Consider the following 16,811-nt stretch of genomic DNA (forward strand, 5'->3'; position numbering starts at 1 on the left):
CTTGCTCCTCAGACTGCCTAAGACCAGGATACACATTTTTCCTGTTTATCCCATAAGGTATAGTACGAGATGAGGAGGGGGGTACAAAAACAGTGCTATATTTCCAAAGTAGCATTTTGTGATGTTTGGCTGTGTGTTTAGGGATGGTAGGGATGCATGAAATTGTTCACTCAAACCTATAGTGAGTACCTGGCACACAGCAAACTCTCCTGTATTAACTGATGGAACGAACACTAAGAATAAAGACAATTCCTAGAGCACACATAGGTCTTGTGTGGGAATCTGCTCAGCCACTGTGATGCAATGGTACTGCAGGTGTATCATGGGTTCAGAAACCAGGGGGAGGCTGGGCACTGGTGGCTCATGCCTGTCATCCTAGCTACCCAGGAGGCTGAGATCTGAGGATCACAGTTGAGATCCAGCCTGGGCAGAAAAGTCCATGAGACTCTTATCTCCAGTTAACCACCAGAAAATCGGAAGTGGCACTATGGCTCAAGTGGTAGAACACTAGCCTTAAGCTGAAGAGCTCAGGAACAGTACCCAAGCCCAGAGTTCAAGCCTCATGACCAACAAAAAAAAAAAAAAAAAAGAAGAGAAGACCAGAGGGAGGCCTGGCTGGAAAAGGGTCCCAGAGAAGGCAATGCTGAGAAATGTTCTGACTTGGGACTTGCCCACTGAGACACAGGCACTTGTGCATTCTTCACTGAATGATCTAATTCGTTGTGTTGTTTTGAGGTTGAAGGTGCATGGCGAGCAGATGGCAAAGGACTTAGCATTTGGGACACGTTTTCTCACACACCACTGCGAGTGGGGAATGACGACACTGGTGACGTGGCCTGTGACAGTTACCACAAGATTGCTGAGGATGTGGTAGCCCTGCAGAACCTAGGTGTGTCCCACTATCGCTTTTCCATCTCCTGGTCTCGAATTCTCCCTGATGGAACCACAAAGTATATCAATGAAGCGGGCCTGAACTACTATGTGAGATTCATTGATGCGCTGCTGGCCGCCAACATTGCACCCCAGGTAAGGGTGGCCTCTGACCAGGCTTGGTAAAGTCCACATATAGGAGGCAACACGGCTAGGGAGCACATTTACGGTCCCTAGCACATTTAAGCTGGGGAGCTTAATTTTTTTAATCGTTCCCAAATCCATCTGGTACTCAAATCCATCTGGTACATAAAAGGTTTTCTTCCTAATCCCAACCCCAGCCATCCAGTTCCCTTTCTTAGAGGAAACTTAACACACTCTCAAAAAACAAAAAAAACCTCTTGAGCCATACTCTCCTCTCAGGTTTAGCAGCAATTTGTGCTGGCCCATCTCGCTCAGTGCTTCCCTGGAAAAGCATGACTGACAGAACTGCTAATCTGGCTTTGTCAAAGGTGACCCTGTACCACTGGGACCTGCCCCAGGCACTGCAGGATGTCGGAGGCTGGGAAAATGAGACGATTGTGCAGCGATTTAAAGAGTATGCAGATGTGATCTTCCAGAGGCTGGGGGACAAGGTGAAGTTTTGGATCACAATCAATGAGCCCTATGTCATTGCTCACCACGGCTATGGCACTGGGGTATCAGCTCCAGGTAAAGGTCCCAGGCCTGAGTTACCAGCTTTTTGGAACAAAACACAGCATTCTTATTATGAAATTCAGTTGGCATGTGGAGTGACCAACATAGCCCCATAAGAGCCTCAGGAACCCTGTCCCCTGCTCACAGCTGAGGCTTCCCTTTCCATCAAGTATCTCAGCACCACAAGGACTTATTACTTTGCTCTACCTCTGCCTCAGGTGGAAAGGCGAAGATCAGGCTATGAGCCTATTGGTACAGGAAAGGACAGTTTTTCAGTCTGTACAGGCCCACAGTCTGTTGTCACAATTCCTAAATCCTATAGGTATGAACTGGATATAAAATCTGACTGAGACCAACATTCTGGTCTTGTCTCCCATGAATTAAGCTGCAGGTTTATACTATGGAGAGCTGACCTGGACCCTGCTGGGGTGATGCACAATACGTTTTATACCACTGTCCCTCAGCTCAAGGGCAGTGCTGTACCATTGAGCCACAGTGCCACTTCTGGTTTTCTGGTGGTAATTGGGAGATAAGGGTCTCATGGACTTTCCTGCCTAGGCTGGCTTTGAATAGCGATCCTCAGATCTCAGCCTCCTGGGTAGCTAGGATTACAGGCATGAGCCACCGGTGCCTGGCTATACAATGGAATCTTTTTCTAAAGTACAAAAACATTTCATTCCAAAACTTACCTGGCCATCCAAGCTTTGATGAATGGTCTGTGGATATTTATCGTCTCTGTCCCTTAGACTGTCCAGCTTTTTTCTTCTGGTCTACCTCGTGAGTCCTCATGACTGTGTGTCACACTGGACAGAGCCGTGGTGATGTGTGCATCTCCCATGGGCCTGGGTTGGCACTTTGTTTTGTGCAGCTACTCCCATAGTATTTGCTACCAAGTGTTTTTCCACATTAACTTCCACAGTGGGGTCCCACAGCTCTGAGATGCTAACTCTGAGGTGAAAACTATTCTGTGGGCATTTTTCTTCAGACACTGGAGTCATTCTTTTGGAGAAGTGTCAGCAGGCTGCTTACCAAAACTACATGAGTTTCTTTCTCACAAGCACCCAGTGCCGCCCACTCTGAGAAAGAAACTAAAAGGTCTGTCTCCCACACAAAGATGGGACATTAATTCTCTGTTGACGTCCATATGTCTGTTTCCAGGAATCTCTTTCAGGCCTGGCACTGCTCCCTACATTGTTGGCCACAACTTAATTAAGGCTCACGCTGAGGCCTGGCACCTGTACAATGACAAGTACCGTGCCCATCAAGGTGGCATCATTTCCATTACCATCAGCAGCGACTGGGCTGAGCCCAGGGACCCCTCCAACCAGGAAGACGTGGAGGCAGCCAGGAGATATGTTCAGGTCTGTTTTTCTTCTGAACTATTTATTCTGTTTTCCCCTCCTGTCATGATCTAATAACAGAATTAGACTGAAAATCAAAGATTTAGGATGTAGGCTCTTGTGAGCTTGGGAAAACCTAACTTGTTTGTTGAACCTTAAGTTTTTCATCTGTGAACGAGAGATGTTTTACCTTAGGTGATTAGGTGATGCCCTATTCATCTTGTAGTGCTATGACAAAAGGTGATGAGTTATACGGGATTAGATTATCTCTTAAGTCTTAAAAAATACTTTGTTTATGTTGTCCTCACTGGATGGAACACTAGGTTGATGCTAACTAATCCCAACTCTTCCGTCTCTGCTTTGGCTAGACTGCACGCATGCTTGCTTGTAGGTGTCACCATGTGATTTTATTTGCTCTAGACTAAGATTTCCTTAAATTTCAGATTTTAAATTCTGTGAGAGTTAGTGCCCACTTTGCTAATTTCATGAGTCTAAACAAAGACAGGAACTGAGGCACTAGTGGTTCACACTTGTAATCCTATCTGAGATCTGAGGATCACAGTTCAAAGCCAGCCCCAGCAGACAAATCTGTGAGACTTTTATGTCCAATTTTAAACAGCAAAAGGCTGGAAGTCAATTGGCAGAGTGCCAGCCTTGAACAAAAAAGGGGGAGGGAAGACAGAGGACAGACAGAGTAGGCGGCAGGCAGAGGGGAGTGAGAGGAGAGAAAGGAGGAGAGGATATAGCTCTTGCCCTGGCTCCTGCTGGTACTTCTGAAGGTATGGCCAAGCATGTCTTAGCAAGGGAGAAAAGCAAAAAAGGCAAAGGATTCCATCCTGCAGGTTAGTACCCACATTTGGTTCTATGTAGTCTGCAGATTGATACTTTGACTTCCTTGGGGAAACACAATCTTGGTTTGTGAAACTCTTCCTAAGAGGTCTTCATAAAGGTGGCCCAAGTAAATCATTCATCTTGTATTGTTAATCCCTCAAATCAATACAAAAGGGCATGTTTGCCTGTACTATCATTAGTTTGAGCCATTTGTTGGGAAACTGATACTTCAGTCCAGGACTATAAGAGACATACCTCTTTCAAGAGGCATCTACAAAAGTGTCTGATTTAATATATGTGTGCGTACTGGGCCTTGAACTCAGGTCTGCCTAATCTCACTTGGCTTTTTCAAAGTTGGCACTCTACCATGTGAGCCAAGCCTCCACTTTTGGCCTTTTGTTACTTAATTGGAGAGAAGAGGAGTCTCAGGGACTTTTCTGCCCAGGCTAGCTTGGAAGTGTAAACAACTAGGATTACAGACATGAGCCACCAGCACCTGGCTACTTTGTTTGCTGGCACTGGAGTTTGAACTGTTTGCCTCAGCTTGCTTCAGCTGACACTACTTGAGCCACACCTCTATCTGGCTTTTTGATGCTTATTTTTTTGGTCAGTCATGGGAGTTGAACTCTGGGCCTCAGCCCTTCCCTCAGCTCTTCAGTTCAAGGCTAGCACTCTACCACTTGAGCCACAGCACCTCTTCCGGTTTTCTGGTGGTTTATTGGAGATAAGAGTCTCCGGGACTTTCCTGCACCCGGACCCAATCCTCTGGATCTTAGATTCCTTAGTAGCTAGGCTAACAGGTATGAGCCACAGTGCATTTAAATCTCTTTTACTATGGTTATATGTGCTCCAAGGCTTACCTGTGAGTAGAAGGTCTCACCTACATTCCAGTTATCAGCCTGGAGAGATCAACAAAGCCTGTCAAGTTTTATAAATTTAGATGCTATGTACGATCTTCCTAAAAATGATAACATTGTCTTCATTAAAGTTTTGTGGCTGTGGGGCTCAGTGGTAGTATGCTTAAAATCTTAGGTTTAATCCTCAGTATTCTCCCTGCAATCCAATCCTGTGGCTTTAAGCCTATACACCAATCTGGGCTGCAGGAAAGCTCCCAAGATGTTTTCTTTTTAGGCATTTTGATGAGAGAAAGATCAGAATAGCTGCTCTGTGGTGAGAGAAGGAATCAGCCTGGAGGCTTTAGTGTCTTCTGTCAGATCTTCCTAAGGGCAGAAGGTAGCATTTGTGGAGAATCAGAGTCAGTGGTCAATTCAGTTTCTCCCCTCCAGTCATAATCACTGGGAGTATAGCCTTGCCCCAGGGGCCCTGCTGCACCCAAGCAGATACAGCTGGGAAGACCTGTGGGTATTTGCATAACCATAGGGGAGAGCCCAGCTACCTTTGAGGAGTTGGAGAAAGGGAACAGAGGTTCTAAAGCAGTGACTTTGGAGCAGGGATGTTAGTTGCTGTCTCTTGGTATGCCCAACAGTAATGACTATCCACCCCAACCTTCTTTTTGCAGTTCATTGCAGGCTGGTTTGCACATCCTATTTTCAAGAATGGAGATTACCACGAAGTGATGAAGAAACGGATCAGTGAAAGGAGTCTGGCTGCAGGCCTCAACAGGTCTCGGTAAGGTCCTGTGCTTAGGTGGTAAGAACATAGAGGCTGAGAGGTATGTATCAAGCAGATAATCTTTGCTTGCTGGGAAGATTTTGTGTGATGCAAAGGGAAGTTATTGCCATGATAACGAAGTAGCCAGGAAATCTGAGAACCCACTGTCCATTACTCCCTCTCAGTATATTCTATCCTATCTCATTACATTAAATGTGTATAGCCATGGGGGACTCCAGGCATATATGTTTTGTCAGCTGGATACTGGGCTCACACCTGTAATCTTACTCAGGAGGCTGAGATCTTAGGATCACAATTCAAAGCTAGTCTGGGCAGGTAAGTCTATGAAATTCTTACCTCCAATTAACCTTAGCTTTGAATGAAAAGCTCAGGGACAGCACCTAGGCCCCAAGTTCAAGACCCATGGCTGACAAAACAAAAAAGCAGCAATTAGCTGGGCAGTAGTAACTCAAGCCTGTAATCACAGTTTGAAACCTTGACAGGAATGTTCATGAGACTTCTCTTAACCACCAAAAAGCTAGAAGTGGAGCTGTGACTCAAGTTCAGCAGCCTTGAGCAAAAAAGCTAAAGAACCCTAAGTTCACGCCCCAGTACTTGCACTGAAAGAAAAAGAAAACTAACATTTCTCAAACTTCCATTAGTATTTTTTTGAGGAATTAAATGTTTTTGTTACTACCATTATCATTACTTTAAAATGTACTTAAGCCATTTTTTGTAGTTTTGTAAATTGTGCATATTTATACCTTGTGTACAAGAATGTACCATCAACAAAGTAGAAATTTACTTATTCCAATGCATTACTAAAAATCCATTGGTACTTGTATTATTTAAAAGATGAGTAAACTGAGGAACAAAAACTAAATCCAAGGGGCTGCAAAGGTGGCTCAGTGGTAGAGCGCTTGCCTTGCATGCATGCAGCCCTGGGTTTGATTCCTCCAGCACCACATAAGCAAAAAGAAAAAAGCCAGAAGTGGCACTGTGGCTCAAGTGCTAGAGTGCTAGCCTTGAGCTGAAGAGCTGAGGGACAGCGCCCAGGCCAGAGTTTAGGCCCCAGGACCGGACCAAAAACAGAAACAAAAAAAACACAAAACTAAATCTAGTTATTGAGTGATGTAATGCGGTTTGAAACCAAACTGTTTGCCTCCAAAATTCAATTTGTGTGTGTTCACATGCCACATGAACTCTCAAGATGGTGTTTTTTGCTAATAGCTGGTACTTGAGCCATACCTCCAGTGTGGGATTTTGCAGGTCAATTGGAGGTTAAGTCTCACAGATTTGTCTGTCCAGGCTGGCTTCAAAACATGATCTTCAGATCTCAGCCTCTGGAGTGACTAGGATTACATGTGTGAGCCACCAGCACCTGGCTCTCACTGGGTTTAGGAACCATCCAGTTGGCAAATTTGAGGTGTGGTGTATAGAAGGGTACAAAGTGATAGTCACTGGCCTGTGGCAACATACAAGCTCTATCTCATATGACTATAAACAGGAGAGATGACCAAGTATTATTTTTAACATAGCCGATGAGTCTTTTACCCAAACTCCCCTATAAAAGCCCAGCTTTAAGGGTTTGACACCAGTTTCTTTCTTTTTTTTTTTTTTTTTGGGCCCGGTCGTGGGGCCTGAACTCTAGGCCTGGGTGCTATCCCTCAGCTCTTCAGCTCAAGGCTAGCGCTCTACCACTTGGGCCACAGTGCCACTTCAGGCTTTTTTCTTTTTGCTTATGTGGTGTTGAGGAATCGAACCCAGGGCCTCAGGCATGCAAAGCAAGCGCTCTACCACTGAGCCACCTTCCCAGCCCCTTCCCAAGCCCATTGACACCAAGTTCAACCTACAGTCCTGATCTATAAATAGAAATATAAATGTCTGCTATGCCAACTCAGGTCTCCAGTAAGCAGGTGGGTACTTTGTCCTTCTAATACCATGTAACTGAGCAGGTGTTTGTGTTTAGAGAAGGAAAAAAATAACCAAAGTTTTTATTTTAGTTGCTGACAGACCAGCTCAAAAGACTTTCTTAGTTTCTTAATAGGAAATTCAGAGACAAGATCAGGATAAACTGGATAGATACAGGATATTTCATGAACACAGAAGGACTCTGAGCTGGCACTTGACAATGCAACCTCAGAAAAGGAAGATTTTGATGCTTTTGCTGGTAGAAATGACCTTTTGAAGCCGGGCGCCGGTGGCTCATGCCTGTAATCCTAGCTACTCAGGTGGCTGAGATCTGAGGATTGAGGTTCAAAGCCAGCCCGGGCAGGAAACTCCGTGAGACTCTTATCTCCAATATACCACCAGAAAGCCAGAAGTGGCGCTGTGGCTCAAGCAGTAGAGCACTCGCCTTGGGCGCAGGGACAGCACCCAGGCCCATAGTTCAAGCCCCACAACTGACAAAAAAAAGAAATGATCTTTTGGTCAAAAGGAAGGTATCAAAACTTATGTAGGGCAACACTGGGCTGCATCTAAACAAGAAGCCCCAGGGGCTCCCTGTGGGCAGGTGCAGTTAGGATTTGGTTGAAAGGAGCTTGTACATGTTGTGGCTGGTTCATATTTGTCAAGTTTTTTTTTTTTTTTTTTTTTTTTTGGTCGGCCGTGGGGCTTGAACTCTGGGCCTGGGCGCTGTCCCTCAGCTCTTCAGCTCAAGGTGAGCGCTCTACCACTTGAGCTACAGAGCCAATTCCAGTTTTCTGGTGGTTTATTGGAGATAGAAGTCTCACGGTCTCTCCTGCCCAGGCTGGCTTTGAACCGCGATCCTCAGATCTCAGCCTCCTGAGTAGCTAGTATTACAGGCGTGAGCCACCAGCACCCAGCTATGTTTATCAAGTTTTATAGAAAAGTCTCTTCACAGGCCAGGAGTGGGTGGCTCTTACCTGTAATCCTATCTGTTCAGGAGGCAGAAATTGAGAGCAATATAGTTTAATTCCAGCCCTGGCAAAAAGTTAGTAAGGCTGTAGCTCAACAAACAAGCCAGGCATAGTGGTAATCCTAATTACTTAGGAGGTATATGTAGGAGGATCATGGTCCAAAGCTTGCTCATGAGGCAAAATGATACCCTATCTAAAAAATGACTAAAGCAAAAAGGGCCAGAGGTATAGTTCAAGTAGTAGCTCACCTAACTAGCAAGCTAAAGGCCTTGATTCCAGTACTATAAAAAATAAAGTTAGCCAGGCATCGATGGCTCATGCCTGTAATTCTAGCTACTCAGGAGGCTGAGATCTGAGGATCATAGTTCAAATCCAGCCCAGGCAGGAAACTCTGTGAGACTCTCATCTCCAATAAACCACTAGAAAGCCAGAAGTGGAGCTGTGGCTCAAGCAGTAGAGCACTCGCCTTGAGTTGAAGAGCCGAGAAATAGCGCCCAAGCCCAGAGTTCAAGCCCCATGACTGACAAAAAAAAAAAAAAGTCCTGTTGTCCAGAAAATGTGGGCAGTGGCCTTTATTGCTCTTAGGAACATAAGAAGTGTCAAGGTAGGGGCTGGAAAAGTGGCTCAGTGGTAGAGCACTTGCCTTGCATTCATGAGGCCCTGGGTTTGATTCCTCAGCACCACATAAGCAAAAAGAAAAAAGCCGTAAGTGGCGCTGTGGCTCAAGTGGTAGAGTGCTAGCCTTGACTGAAGAGCTGAGGGACAGCACCCAGGCCCAGAGTTCAGGCTCACGAGGACCCCCCCTCTCCCCCCAAAAAAATCTCATGGACTTTCCTGCCTGGGCTGGCTTTGAACCATGATTCTCAGATCTCAGCCTCCTGAGTAGCCAGGATTACAGGGGTGAGCCATCAGTGCCGGCAAGTGTGATTCTCTTAATCTCCAATTAACCACCAAAAAATTGGAGCTGTGCCTCAAGTGGTAGAGCTAGCCTTAGGCACAAAAGCTCAGGGCCAGCACCCAGACCAAGTTCAAGGCCCAGGACAGGGAACAACAAAAATGGTTTAATGTGTAGGCTGTTTGAAATACTGTCTCTGTGTGTGTGTGTGAATGTGAATGTGTCAGTCCCTTAGGGGGAAAGATTTATAAAAGGGAAATGTGGTTTCATTTTGCCATCAGGTAAAGTGTCTTAAGGGACATAGGTAAGGGAAGTTGGGTACACATGAGTCTGAGGTGTTTCCCACACCATTTGAAAGGTTAATCTTTTCTTCCTGGCAGCTCCCCTAGTTCATAGTGCTCCCTGATCCTGCCCCCTAATATTCTATCAAAGCACAATTCTTCCTAAAACTCTTTACCCTTAATGGTTACTTCAACCTAGGCTCCCTGAGTTTACAGACAGTGAGAAGGAAAGGATCAATGGCACCTATGACTTTTTTGGATTTAACCACTACACCACAGTCTTGGCCTACAATCTCAACTATCACCCTACCATCTCTTCCTATGATGCAGACAGGTAAGTCTGTAAATGGGCATCCAGAGCAATCTCTAGAAAGGACAGGAAGGAGCTCTTATTCCAGCTTAAACTCAGAGGCCTGCACAACCTCAGATAAAGGGTATCCTGGAGCCACATATTCCAGGTTTGCCAGCTGAGACCTCAAAACCTGTAGAAGTTGACCATAACAAGACACTAAGACACTAAGGTTTCCAAGGACCTTCCCTTGAGACAGATGTGCTTTGTTTTGAAACATTTTCAAGAAAGCAGTTTTCCTTTTCCCCAGACAAATTTGTTTCAATTCCCCAATTCTAGTCAAAGTAACATTAAGTTGTTCTTCAAGGTAAAAGCCAAACCATTACATTATACAAATAGTGTATTTGTTGTATCTATTATATGTAGATTCCTCATATATAATATGTGGTAACTGTTAGTTATATATGAGGAACTTACCTTTTTATTCATGAGGGAGAAGCAATACAGGGGTTTGAACCCAGCCTTGCAAATTGGAAGGTAGGTGCTCTATTCTTAGGTCACATTTCCAGCCCTTATCTACATCTTTATAAATTTGTAATTTGTTACAACAAACATAATTTTGTTCCTCTTCAACAAGCATCCTTAGACACTGCTGTGTCCTGACACCAAGCTTGGAGTCACGCCTCTCTGCATACTCTGGCTCTCTTGGTGCTTAAATAGTCTTCTCAACCTCTACTAGCTTATGAAATGGCCCACATTCAGTTCCATTAAGAGAAACCAGGTTCTAACAAAAGCAAACAATTTTTCTCAAGGATGTCGTATAATTATTAAATGGCTGGTCTGTATTTAGAGGTGTAGGATTTTGGATATATCTCAGCTTTGTGTCCTCCCTCAGTAGCTGCTTCTCTGGCAGAAACCATCCCCCTCCCCTTGTCTATTGCTGGAGAGGGGCTGAAGCCTTTAAGACATTTAAAGCACAAGGAACCAGTGGCTCACCTCCATAATCCTACTCAGGAGGCTAAAATCTGAGGATCACGGTTTGAAGTCTGCCCAGGCAGAAAAGTCCCCCCATGAGACTCTTATGTCTAATATACCACTCAAAAACTGGAAGTGGGGGCTGGGAAGGTAGCTCAGTGGTAGAGTGCTTGCCTCCCATGCATGAGGCCCTGGGTTCGATTCCTCAGCACCATGTAAACAGAAAAGGCCGGAAGTGGTGCTGTGGCTCAAATGGTAGAGTGCTACCCTTGAGCTGAAGAGGTCTAGAGTTCAAGCCCCAGGACCAACCAAAAACAAAAACAAAAACAAAACTGGAAGTGGAGCATTTAGCCTTGAGCAAAAGACATCCAGGACCTGAGTACAAGCCACCAAAAACAAACAAAAAAACACTTAAGACAAGTACCAGCACGCATCCACTATGCCTGTCACAACCTAAATGAGGGCGCCAAACCATGCACTGATGGCTTATGCTTGTAATACTATCAACTCAAAAAGCTGAGATCGATATGGTATAAAGCTAGACTGGGCAGATAAGTCTATAAAACCCTTATCCCATTAACCAGCAAAAAGCCCCAAGTGGAGAATGGATCAAGCAGTAAGAGCACCTGAGGGAAAGAGCCAGGCAAGAGTGAAATGCCAATTTCAAGCTCCAGTAGCAACACCAAAAAATAAAGAAGGCCCAAGTATGGGTGCTGTGACATCACCTGTGGTATAAACTAGTTGGAGGCCCAATCTCTGATCACAGTACTTGCATCCTATTGGAAGATGAGAACTGAGGATGTACAGAGTATTCACATTACTGTGATAGGGCACCTGTGTACAGAAACCCATGGAGGGTGAGGCTCAGCAAGTGATACCACTCCTCTCAACAGGTGGGGAACTCAAAGAATAGAGGAGACACTGATTGGCTAGTCCAAAGTTACATCAGCATTGAGAGTGGAATTGAGTAGGAGTGAAGATTCAGAGGCAAACTGATTCTTCTGATTTTAGTATGACCCTTAAGTTTAGATTAAAACCTAAACAGTAAACAGCATCCTAGGATTTACAAGACCTAAACTTTGGTTTTTGAACTTGTAGAGGAGTTGCCTCCATTACAGACCGCTCTTGGCCAGACAGTGGCTCTTTCTGGCTGAAGATGACACCTTTTGGCTTCAGGAGGATCCTGAATTGGTTGAAGGAGGAATACAACAACCCTCCAATTTATGTCACAGAGAATGGAGTATCTCAACGGGGAGAATCAGACCTCAATGACACTGCCAGGATCTACTATCTCCGCAGTTATATCAACGAGGCTCTCAAAGGTAAAAGGGTGGTCCCTTGCTCCCTTATGTTTACCGTTGGAAACACTGCCTGTGTCTGTAGGAGGACAGCACTGCAACCTGAGCCACCACAACAGAAAGACAAGCTTTTTACTCCTGTAGAGTTATAAGCCTTTCTTTGGGGCTAGGGTCCTAGATATACATTGAGCAAACAAACCCGGGTATATGGGCAAGGGCCAGACCATAATTCCTAGCCTGAGTTCTCTGCCTGCCGTAATCCTGTTGTCTGCACAGGACAGGATGAATTAGCTGGGTGCCTGGCTATATGTCCTTTTGTTCCTCAGACAAAATTTTGAGATCTTAGGTTCTAAACCTCTTAACAATTTGGATGAGATAGAGCAGATGGGATAGTGTAAGGGGACTGAGTATAAGCCACATTAGCTAAGGAAACAGGAAATCCTACTAGAGTTAAAGTAGTTTGTAAGAGTGACTGCTTTCATGACAATGCCTTGACCCCACCAATCTCCTGTGTTACAGGGTAGATGGCTCAGTCCACTTATACTCCATTCAGGGCTGAACCTTTCTGGAAAAATACTAGCTCTTTATAGGATACAGCCTAAACTCTTTCTGCAAGTTGGGACAGAGCTGTGTGCAGCCTGCTGAGATAAGGAGAGCTAATGAGGCCTTTGCTTATGCAGCTGTGCAGGATAAGGTGGACCTTCGAGGATACACTGTTTGGAGTGTGATGGACAACTTTGAATGGGCCACAGGCTTTGCAGAGAGGTTTGGTCTGCATTTTGTGAACTTTACTGACCTTTCTCTGCCAAGGATCCCTAAAGCATCAGCCAAGTTTTATGCTTCTGTAGTCCGATGCAATGGTTTCCCTGATCCTGCAGCAGGACCTCATCCTTGCCTCCATTGGCCAGAAGGTAAGAGGTATCTCTGGGAGGGACCAAAACCAAAGGATAAGAGGCCTTTTTTAGCCTATTCTCTTCTAGTTTGCTACCTTCCTCTCTGCCCTTCATTCATTTAGCCAAGATTTATTTTGAGAGCTCTAAATATCCTTGGGATACTCACAACTAGTTAGACGGAGAAACTAGACCGCAACGTAGGAAGGAACAGAACTAGATTTTTCCAATCTTGCCCCTAATTTCTTGTGGCATCTCAGACACTCATCAAGTGCTCAGGTCAGCTATGTGGATCAGATGAAAGTGATATGAAAGTGCCTGTTGTGACGGAAAAAGTAGAAATCACTATGTAAATTTAAACAATTACCCGTAATGTGCACTACGTTTGCATTGCCTATAGAGACATCTAAAGTGTAAAACTGATTCACTTCTTCAGAGACTATTCACAATGAGCCTGAGGAGTACCTTTGCCATAGCAGTATACTTGCTCTGTCCATGCAGGAGTCAGGTACCTTATAGTCTCCAGCCTGAAAGGGATCCAGCCTGGGGCTTTTTTAGGACTACAGTAATGTGATAACTAAGTCAGCACAGGAGCATGAACTGTCCTCTTGTGTCCTCTCCTAGATGCTGATCCATCCATCAGCCCTGTGAAAGAGGAGGTGCACTTCCTGGGGTTAAGGCTCAGTACTACAAAAGCACAAACAGCTCTGTATGTACTCTTTTCTCTTCTGCTTCTTGGAATCTGTGGTTTGGCATTTCTATCATTCAAGTACTTCAAGCACACCAAACAAAGGAAAACACAACCAAGCCAACAGGAATTAAGTACTATTTCTTCCTTCTGACAAGTTTACTATTACCTCTTCAAGTTCTGTGAAGTAGCCTAGTCTTTTTTAACTGCCTTTGTCACATCAAACTCGTGTCCTAAACTCTGCCCATTGTGAACTTCTTCATAAAGACTTCTATATTGTTAAGAGATGACTGCCATTTTGAAGGAGTTTGAATTCCTCATTAAACAGGAAATACCTGCAGTATTGGAAGTTCATTAGGACAAGGGTCTCTTATGGAAATATACATACAGTGAACTGGCCCAGTAACTGACCACTTAATTAAACTAACAAAGATGTCGTTTTGGAGTTTTTCAATGTAGAAAAAAGAAATGCTTTTCATTTGGAATACAATGTCATCTGCCCTCAAGTTTTCTCCTTGCCTAATGCCATGATTTTCAGAAAATAAAATCAGTACTATGCACTGTGTCTAATCTTCTCTGGTTTCTTATTGAGAAGTAAGTTTCGGGCTGGGAAGGTAGCTCAGTGGTAGAGCACTTGTCTTGCATGCATGAGGCCCTGGGTTCGATTCCTCAGCACCATATAAGCAAAAAGAAAAAAGCTGGAAGTGGCGCTGTGGCTCAAGTGGTAGAGTGCTAGCCTGAGCTGAAGAGCTGAGGGACAGCGCCCAGGCCCAGAGTTCAGGCCCCATGGCTGGACCTTTAAAAAAAAAAAGAAAAAGAGAAGTAGGTTTCACAGAACTTAGTAAAATCACAGAAATCATTAGGAATCATCATCTTTTCAAACTAGACCAAACTGGACCAAGACTTTCTGCTTATACTTCCTGGACCACCAAAACCTATAAAAAGATGACCTTTGGCCCACTATTTTCCAGCTTCAACCATCTCTACTGCTATCTTCTATGTCCCTGGCTCTCCCCATACTGAATAATGGGGGCTTCCAGGCTCAGGAGATCGGCCTGTTTCCTTCCCTATCTGTGTTAGCTCTGAACTTGAGGTAGACTATTCCAAGTTCCATTGCTACTATTATTTATTTTGCCTATACCTTTAACTATGAAACAGTTAAAACTTACTTGTTCCATAAATTATTTCTAAGTATCTGGGAAAACATTTTTTAAAATCAGTAGAGATCCTGTTGGGCACTGGTGGCTCACACCTGTAATCCTAGCTACTCAGGAGGCTGAGACTTGAGGATTATGGCTTGAATCCAGCCTGGGCAGGAAAGAGATTTTTGTTTCCAATTAACCACCAAAAAGCTGCACGTGGAACCCTGGCTTAAGCCATAGAGCACTAGTCATAATCAAAACCTCAGGAACAATGCACAGGCCCTGAGATTAAGCCCCAGGACTGGCACAAAATAAACAACAAAAACCCCACAAACAAATGGCAGGGAGACAGACATGGTAGCTTAAGCCTGATCCTAACTATTACAAGGTCCAGCAACACTCACACCAACATAAAAGCAATTTGTGAATCGTGTGCATTATCTACCAACTGAGCCACAGTACCACTTTCGGTTTTTGGGTGGTTAAATGGAGATAAGTCTCATGGAGACTTTTCTGCCTGGGCTGGCTTTGAACCACGATCCTCAGATCTCAGCCTCCTGGGTAGCCAGGGTTATAGACATGAGCCACTGGCTAAAAACACCAGGCTAAAAACATTAGTTAACAAAGATCAAAATGCTGTCAATCTCAAAGTCCCAAATAACATTTTTTTGGGGGTAGGACAGTGATAATAGTTTCTTCTATTAAACTTGAGAGAGCAGAATAAATCTGGGGCAAATAAGAAAGAATATTGAAGCAGATTATAAAGCTAGGTATAGTATGGTAGTAAAGAAATAGCAAAATCACTAGCAAAGTAGACATAGCTCCTACATATGAGAATAAAGTTTAAGGCAAAGAGAGCAGGCCAAATCAGATGGGACAGAAACTGATGTCTCCTTAACTAGTAGTGACTAATTTAGTCATAGGTATGGGAAGGAGCCAGAACCCTTCCTGCAAACTAGATTTAAAAGTATGAGAGAACACTAGATTTTTATGTGAGAAAAAGATTTATGCGCTAGATCAGGACCCACACACCTTAAAGACACTAATAAATCTGACAACACAAATATCTGGTAAAATTACCAATTATGTATTCATCACAGGATAAAGTATTTGCTGGCTGCTGGTGGCTCATGCCTGTAATTCTAGTGACTCAGGAGGCTGAGATCCTGGCAGCTCAGACAGGAAAGTGAGACACTTACCACAAGCTGGAAGTGGCGCTATGGTACAGCACTAGCTTGAGCAAAGAAAGCTTAGGGACAGTATCCAGGCCCTGAGTAGAAGCCCCTGGAACAGTGGGGAAAAAAAAGATAAAGTACTGGATTGGGTGCGGTAGCTAGGATTATAGGTGTGAGCCACTGGCACCTAGCTTCACAGTTTCTAAAGGAACCAATTTAGCATCTGTCATAAACTACACACATCATTTAACCTAGTAATTATACAAATACATTCTACAGGTACATTTTCACGGTAACAATATACCTTTCCCTCAAGTATGATCATTGTAGCAGTTCGTCATTAAGAAAAAAAATTTAAAAAAAACACAAATCATTTATAATAACCAATGATAACAAATCATTTATAATAACCAATATCCAAAGCATGGATAACAGGTTAAGGTATTTATATGAAGTTGAATGTTATGTAGCCATTAAGAAAAATGGGGTAGCTATGTGTTGAAACAGGTCTTTAAAACTAAGTGTAAAAGGAAGATCCAGGGTAATAGGGTATTTGTGTGTGTGTGTGTGTGTGTGTGTGTGTGTGTGTGTGTGTATGTGTGTGTGTGTGTGTGTGTGTGTGTGTGTGTGTGTGTAATCCCATTTATTTAAAAATAAAGATTACATATTTGCTTATATATGCATAAAACTTCTTAAAATTACGTAAGAAACTGTTATAGATAATACCTCTGGGGAAAAAGCAGTTGGGGTAAGAAGCCAGGAGAGAGCTTCATTTTCATTTTATGTCCTTATATATACCATTTTGGATTTCTTACCACGTGTACTTTTAAAAGATAAAATTGAGGAGGGAGTCTCTGTAAACATTTTAAAATATTCCTTACTGTACATTTCTCCAAGATTTTATCTTCTTCAAGACAAACTGACTTGAGATACTCATTTTTGGCGAATATA

The 16,811-nt window shown here is 43.8% G+C and overlaps 1 protein-coding gene across 1 annotated transcript in view; it reads left to right on the plus strand.

Annotated features, from left to right (window-relative positions):
* Positions 1 to 14,085, plus strand: part of Lct (lactase) — a 66,207-nt gene extending 52,122 nt beyond the window's left edge. Inside the window, exons 10-17 of the mRNA XM_070038569.1 lie at positions 736 to 1,026; positions 1,383 to 1,581; positions 2,725 to 2,927; positions 5,257 to 5,366; positions 9,603 to 9,737; positions 11,766 to 11,989; positions 12,646 to 12,876; positions 13,480 to 14,085. Of these exons, the coding sequence (XP_069894670.1) occupies positions 736 to 1,026; positions 1,383 to 1,581; positions 2,725 to 2,927; positions 5,257 to 5,366; positions 9,603 to 9,737; positions 11,766 to 11,989; positions 12,646 to 12,876; positions 13,480 to 13,697 (1,611 nt within the window). The 3' untranslated portion in view covers positions 13,698 to 14,085. The remainder of the gene's footprint in view (positions 1 to 735; positions 1,027 to 1,382; positions 1,582 to 2,724; positions 2,928 to 5,256; positions 5,367 to 9,602; positions 9,738 to 11,765; positions 11,990 to 12,645; positions 12,877 to 13,479) is intronic.
* Positions 14,086 to 16,811: the final 2,726 nt, after the last annotated feature.

This window comes from Dipodomys merriami, unplaced genomic scaffold (genome assembly GCF_024711535.1).
Source record: "Dipodomys merriami isolate MVZ:Mamm:240054 unplaced genomic scaffold, mDipMer1.0.p SCAF_1, whole genome shotgun sequence".
NCBI classification, from domain to species: domain Eukaryota; kingdom Metazoa; phylum Chordata; class Mammalia; order Rodentia; family Heteromyidae; genus Dipodomys; species Dipodomys merriami.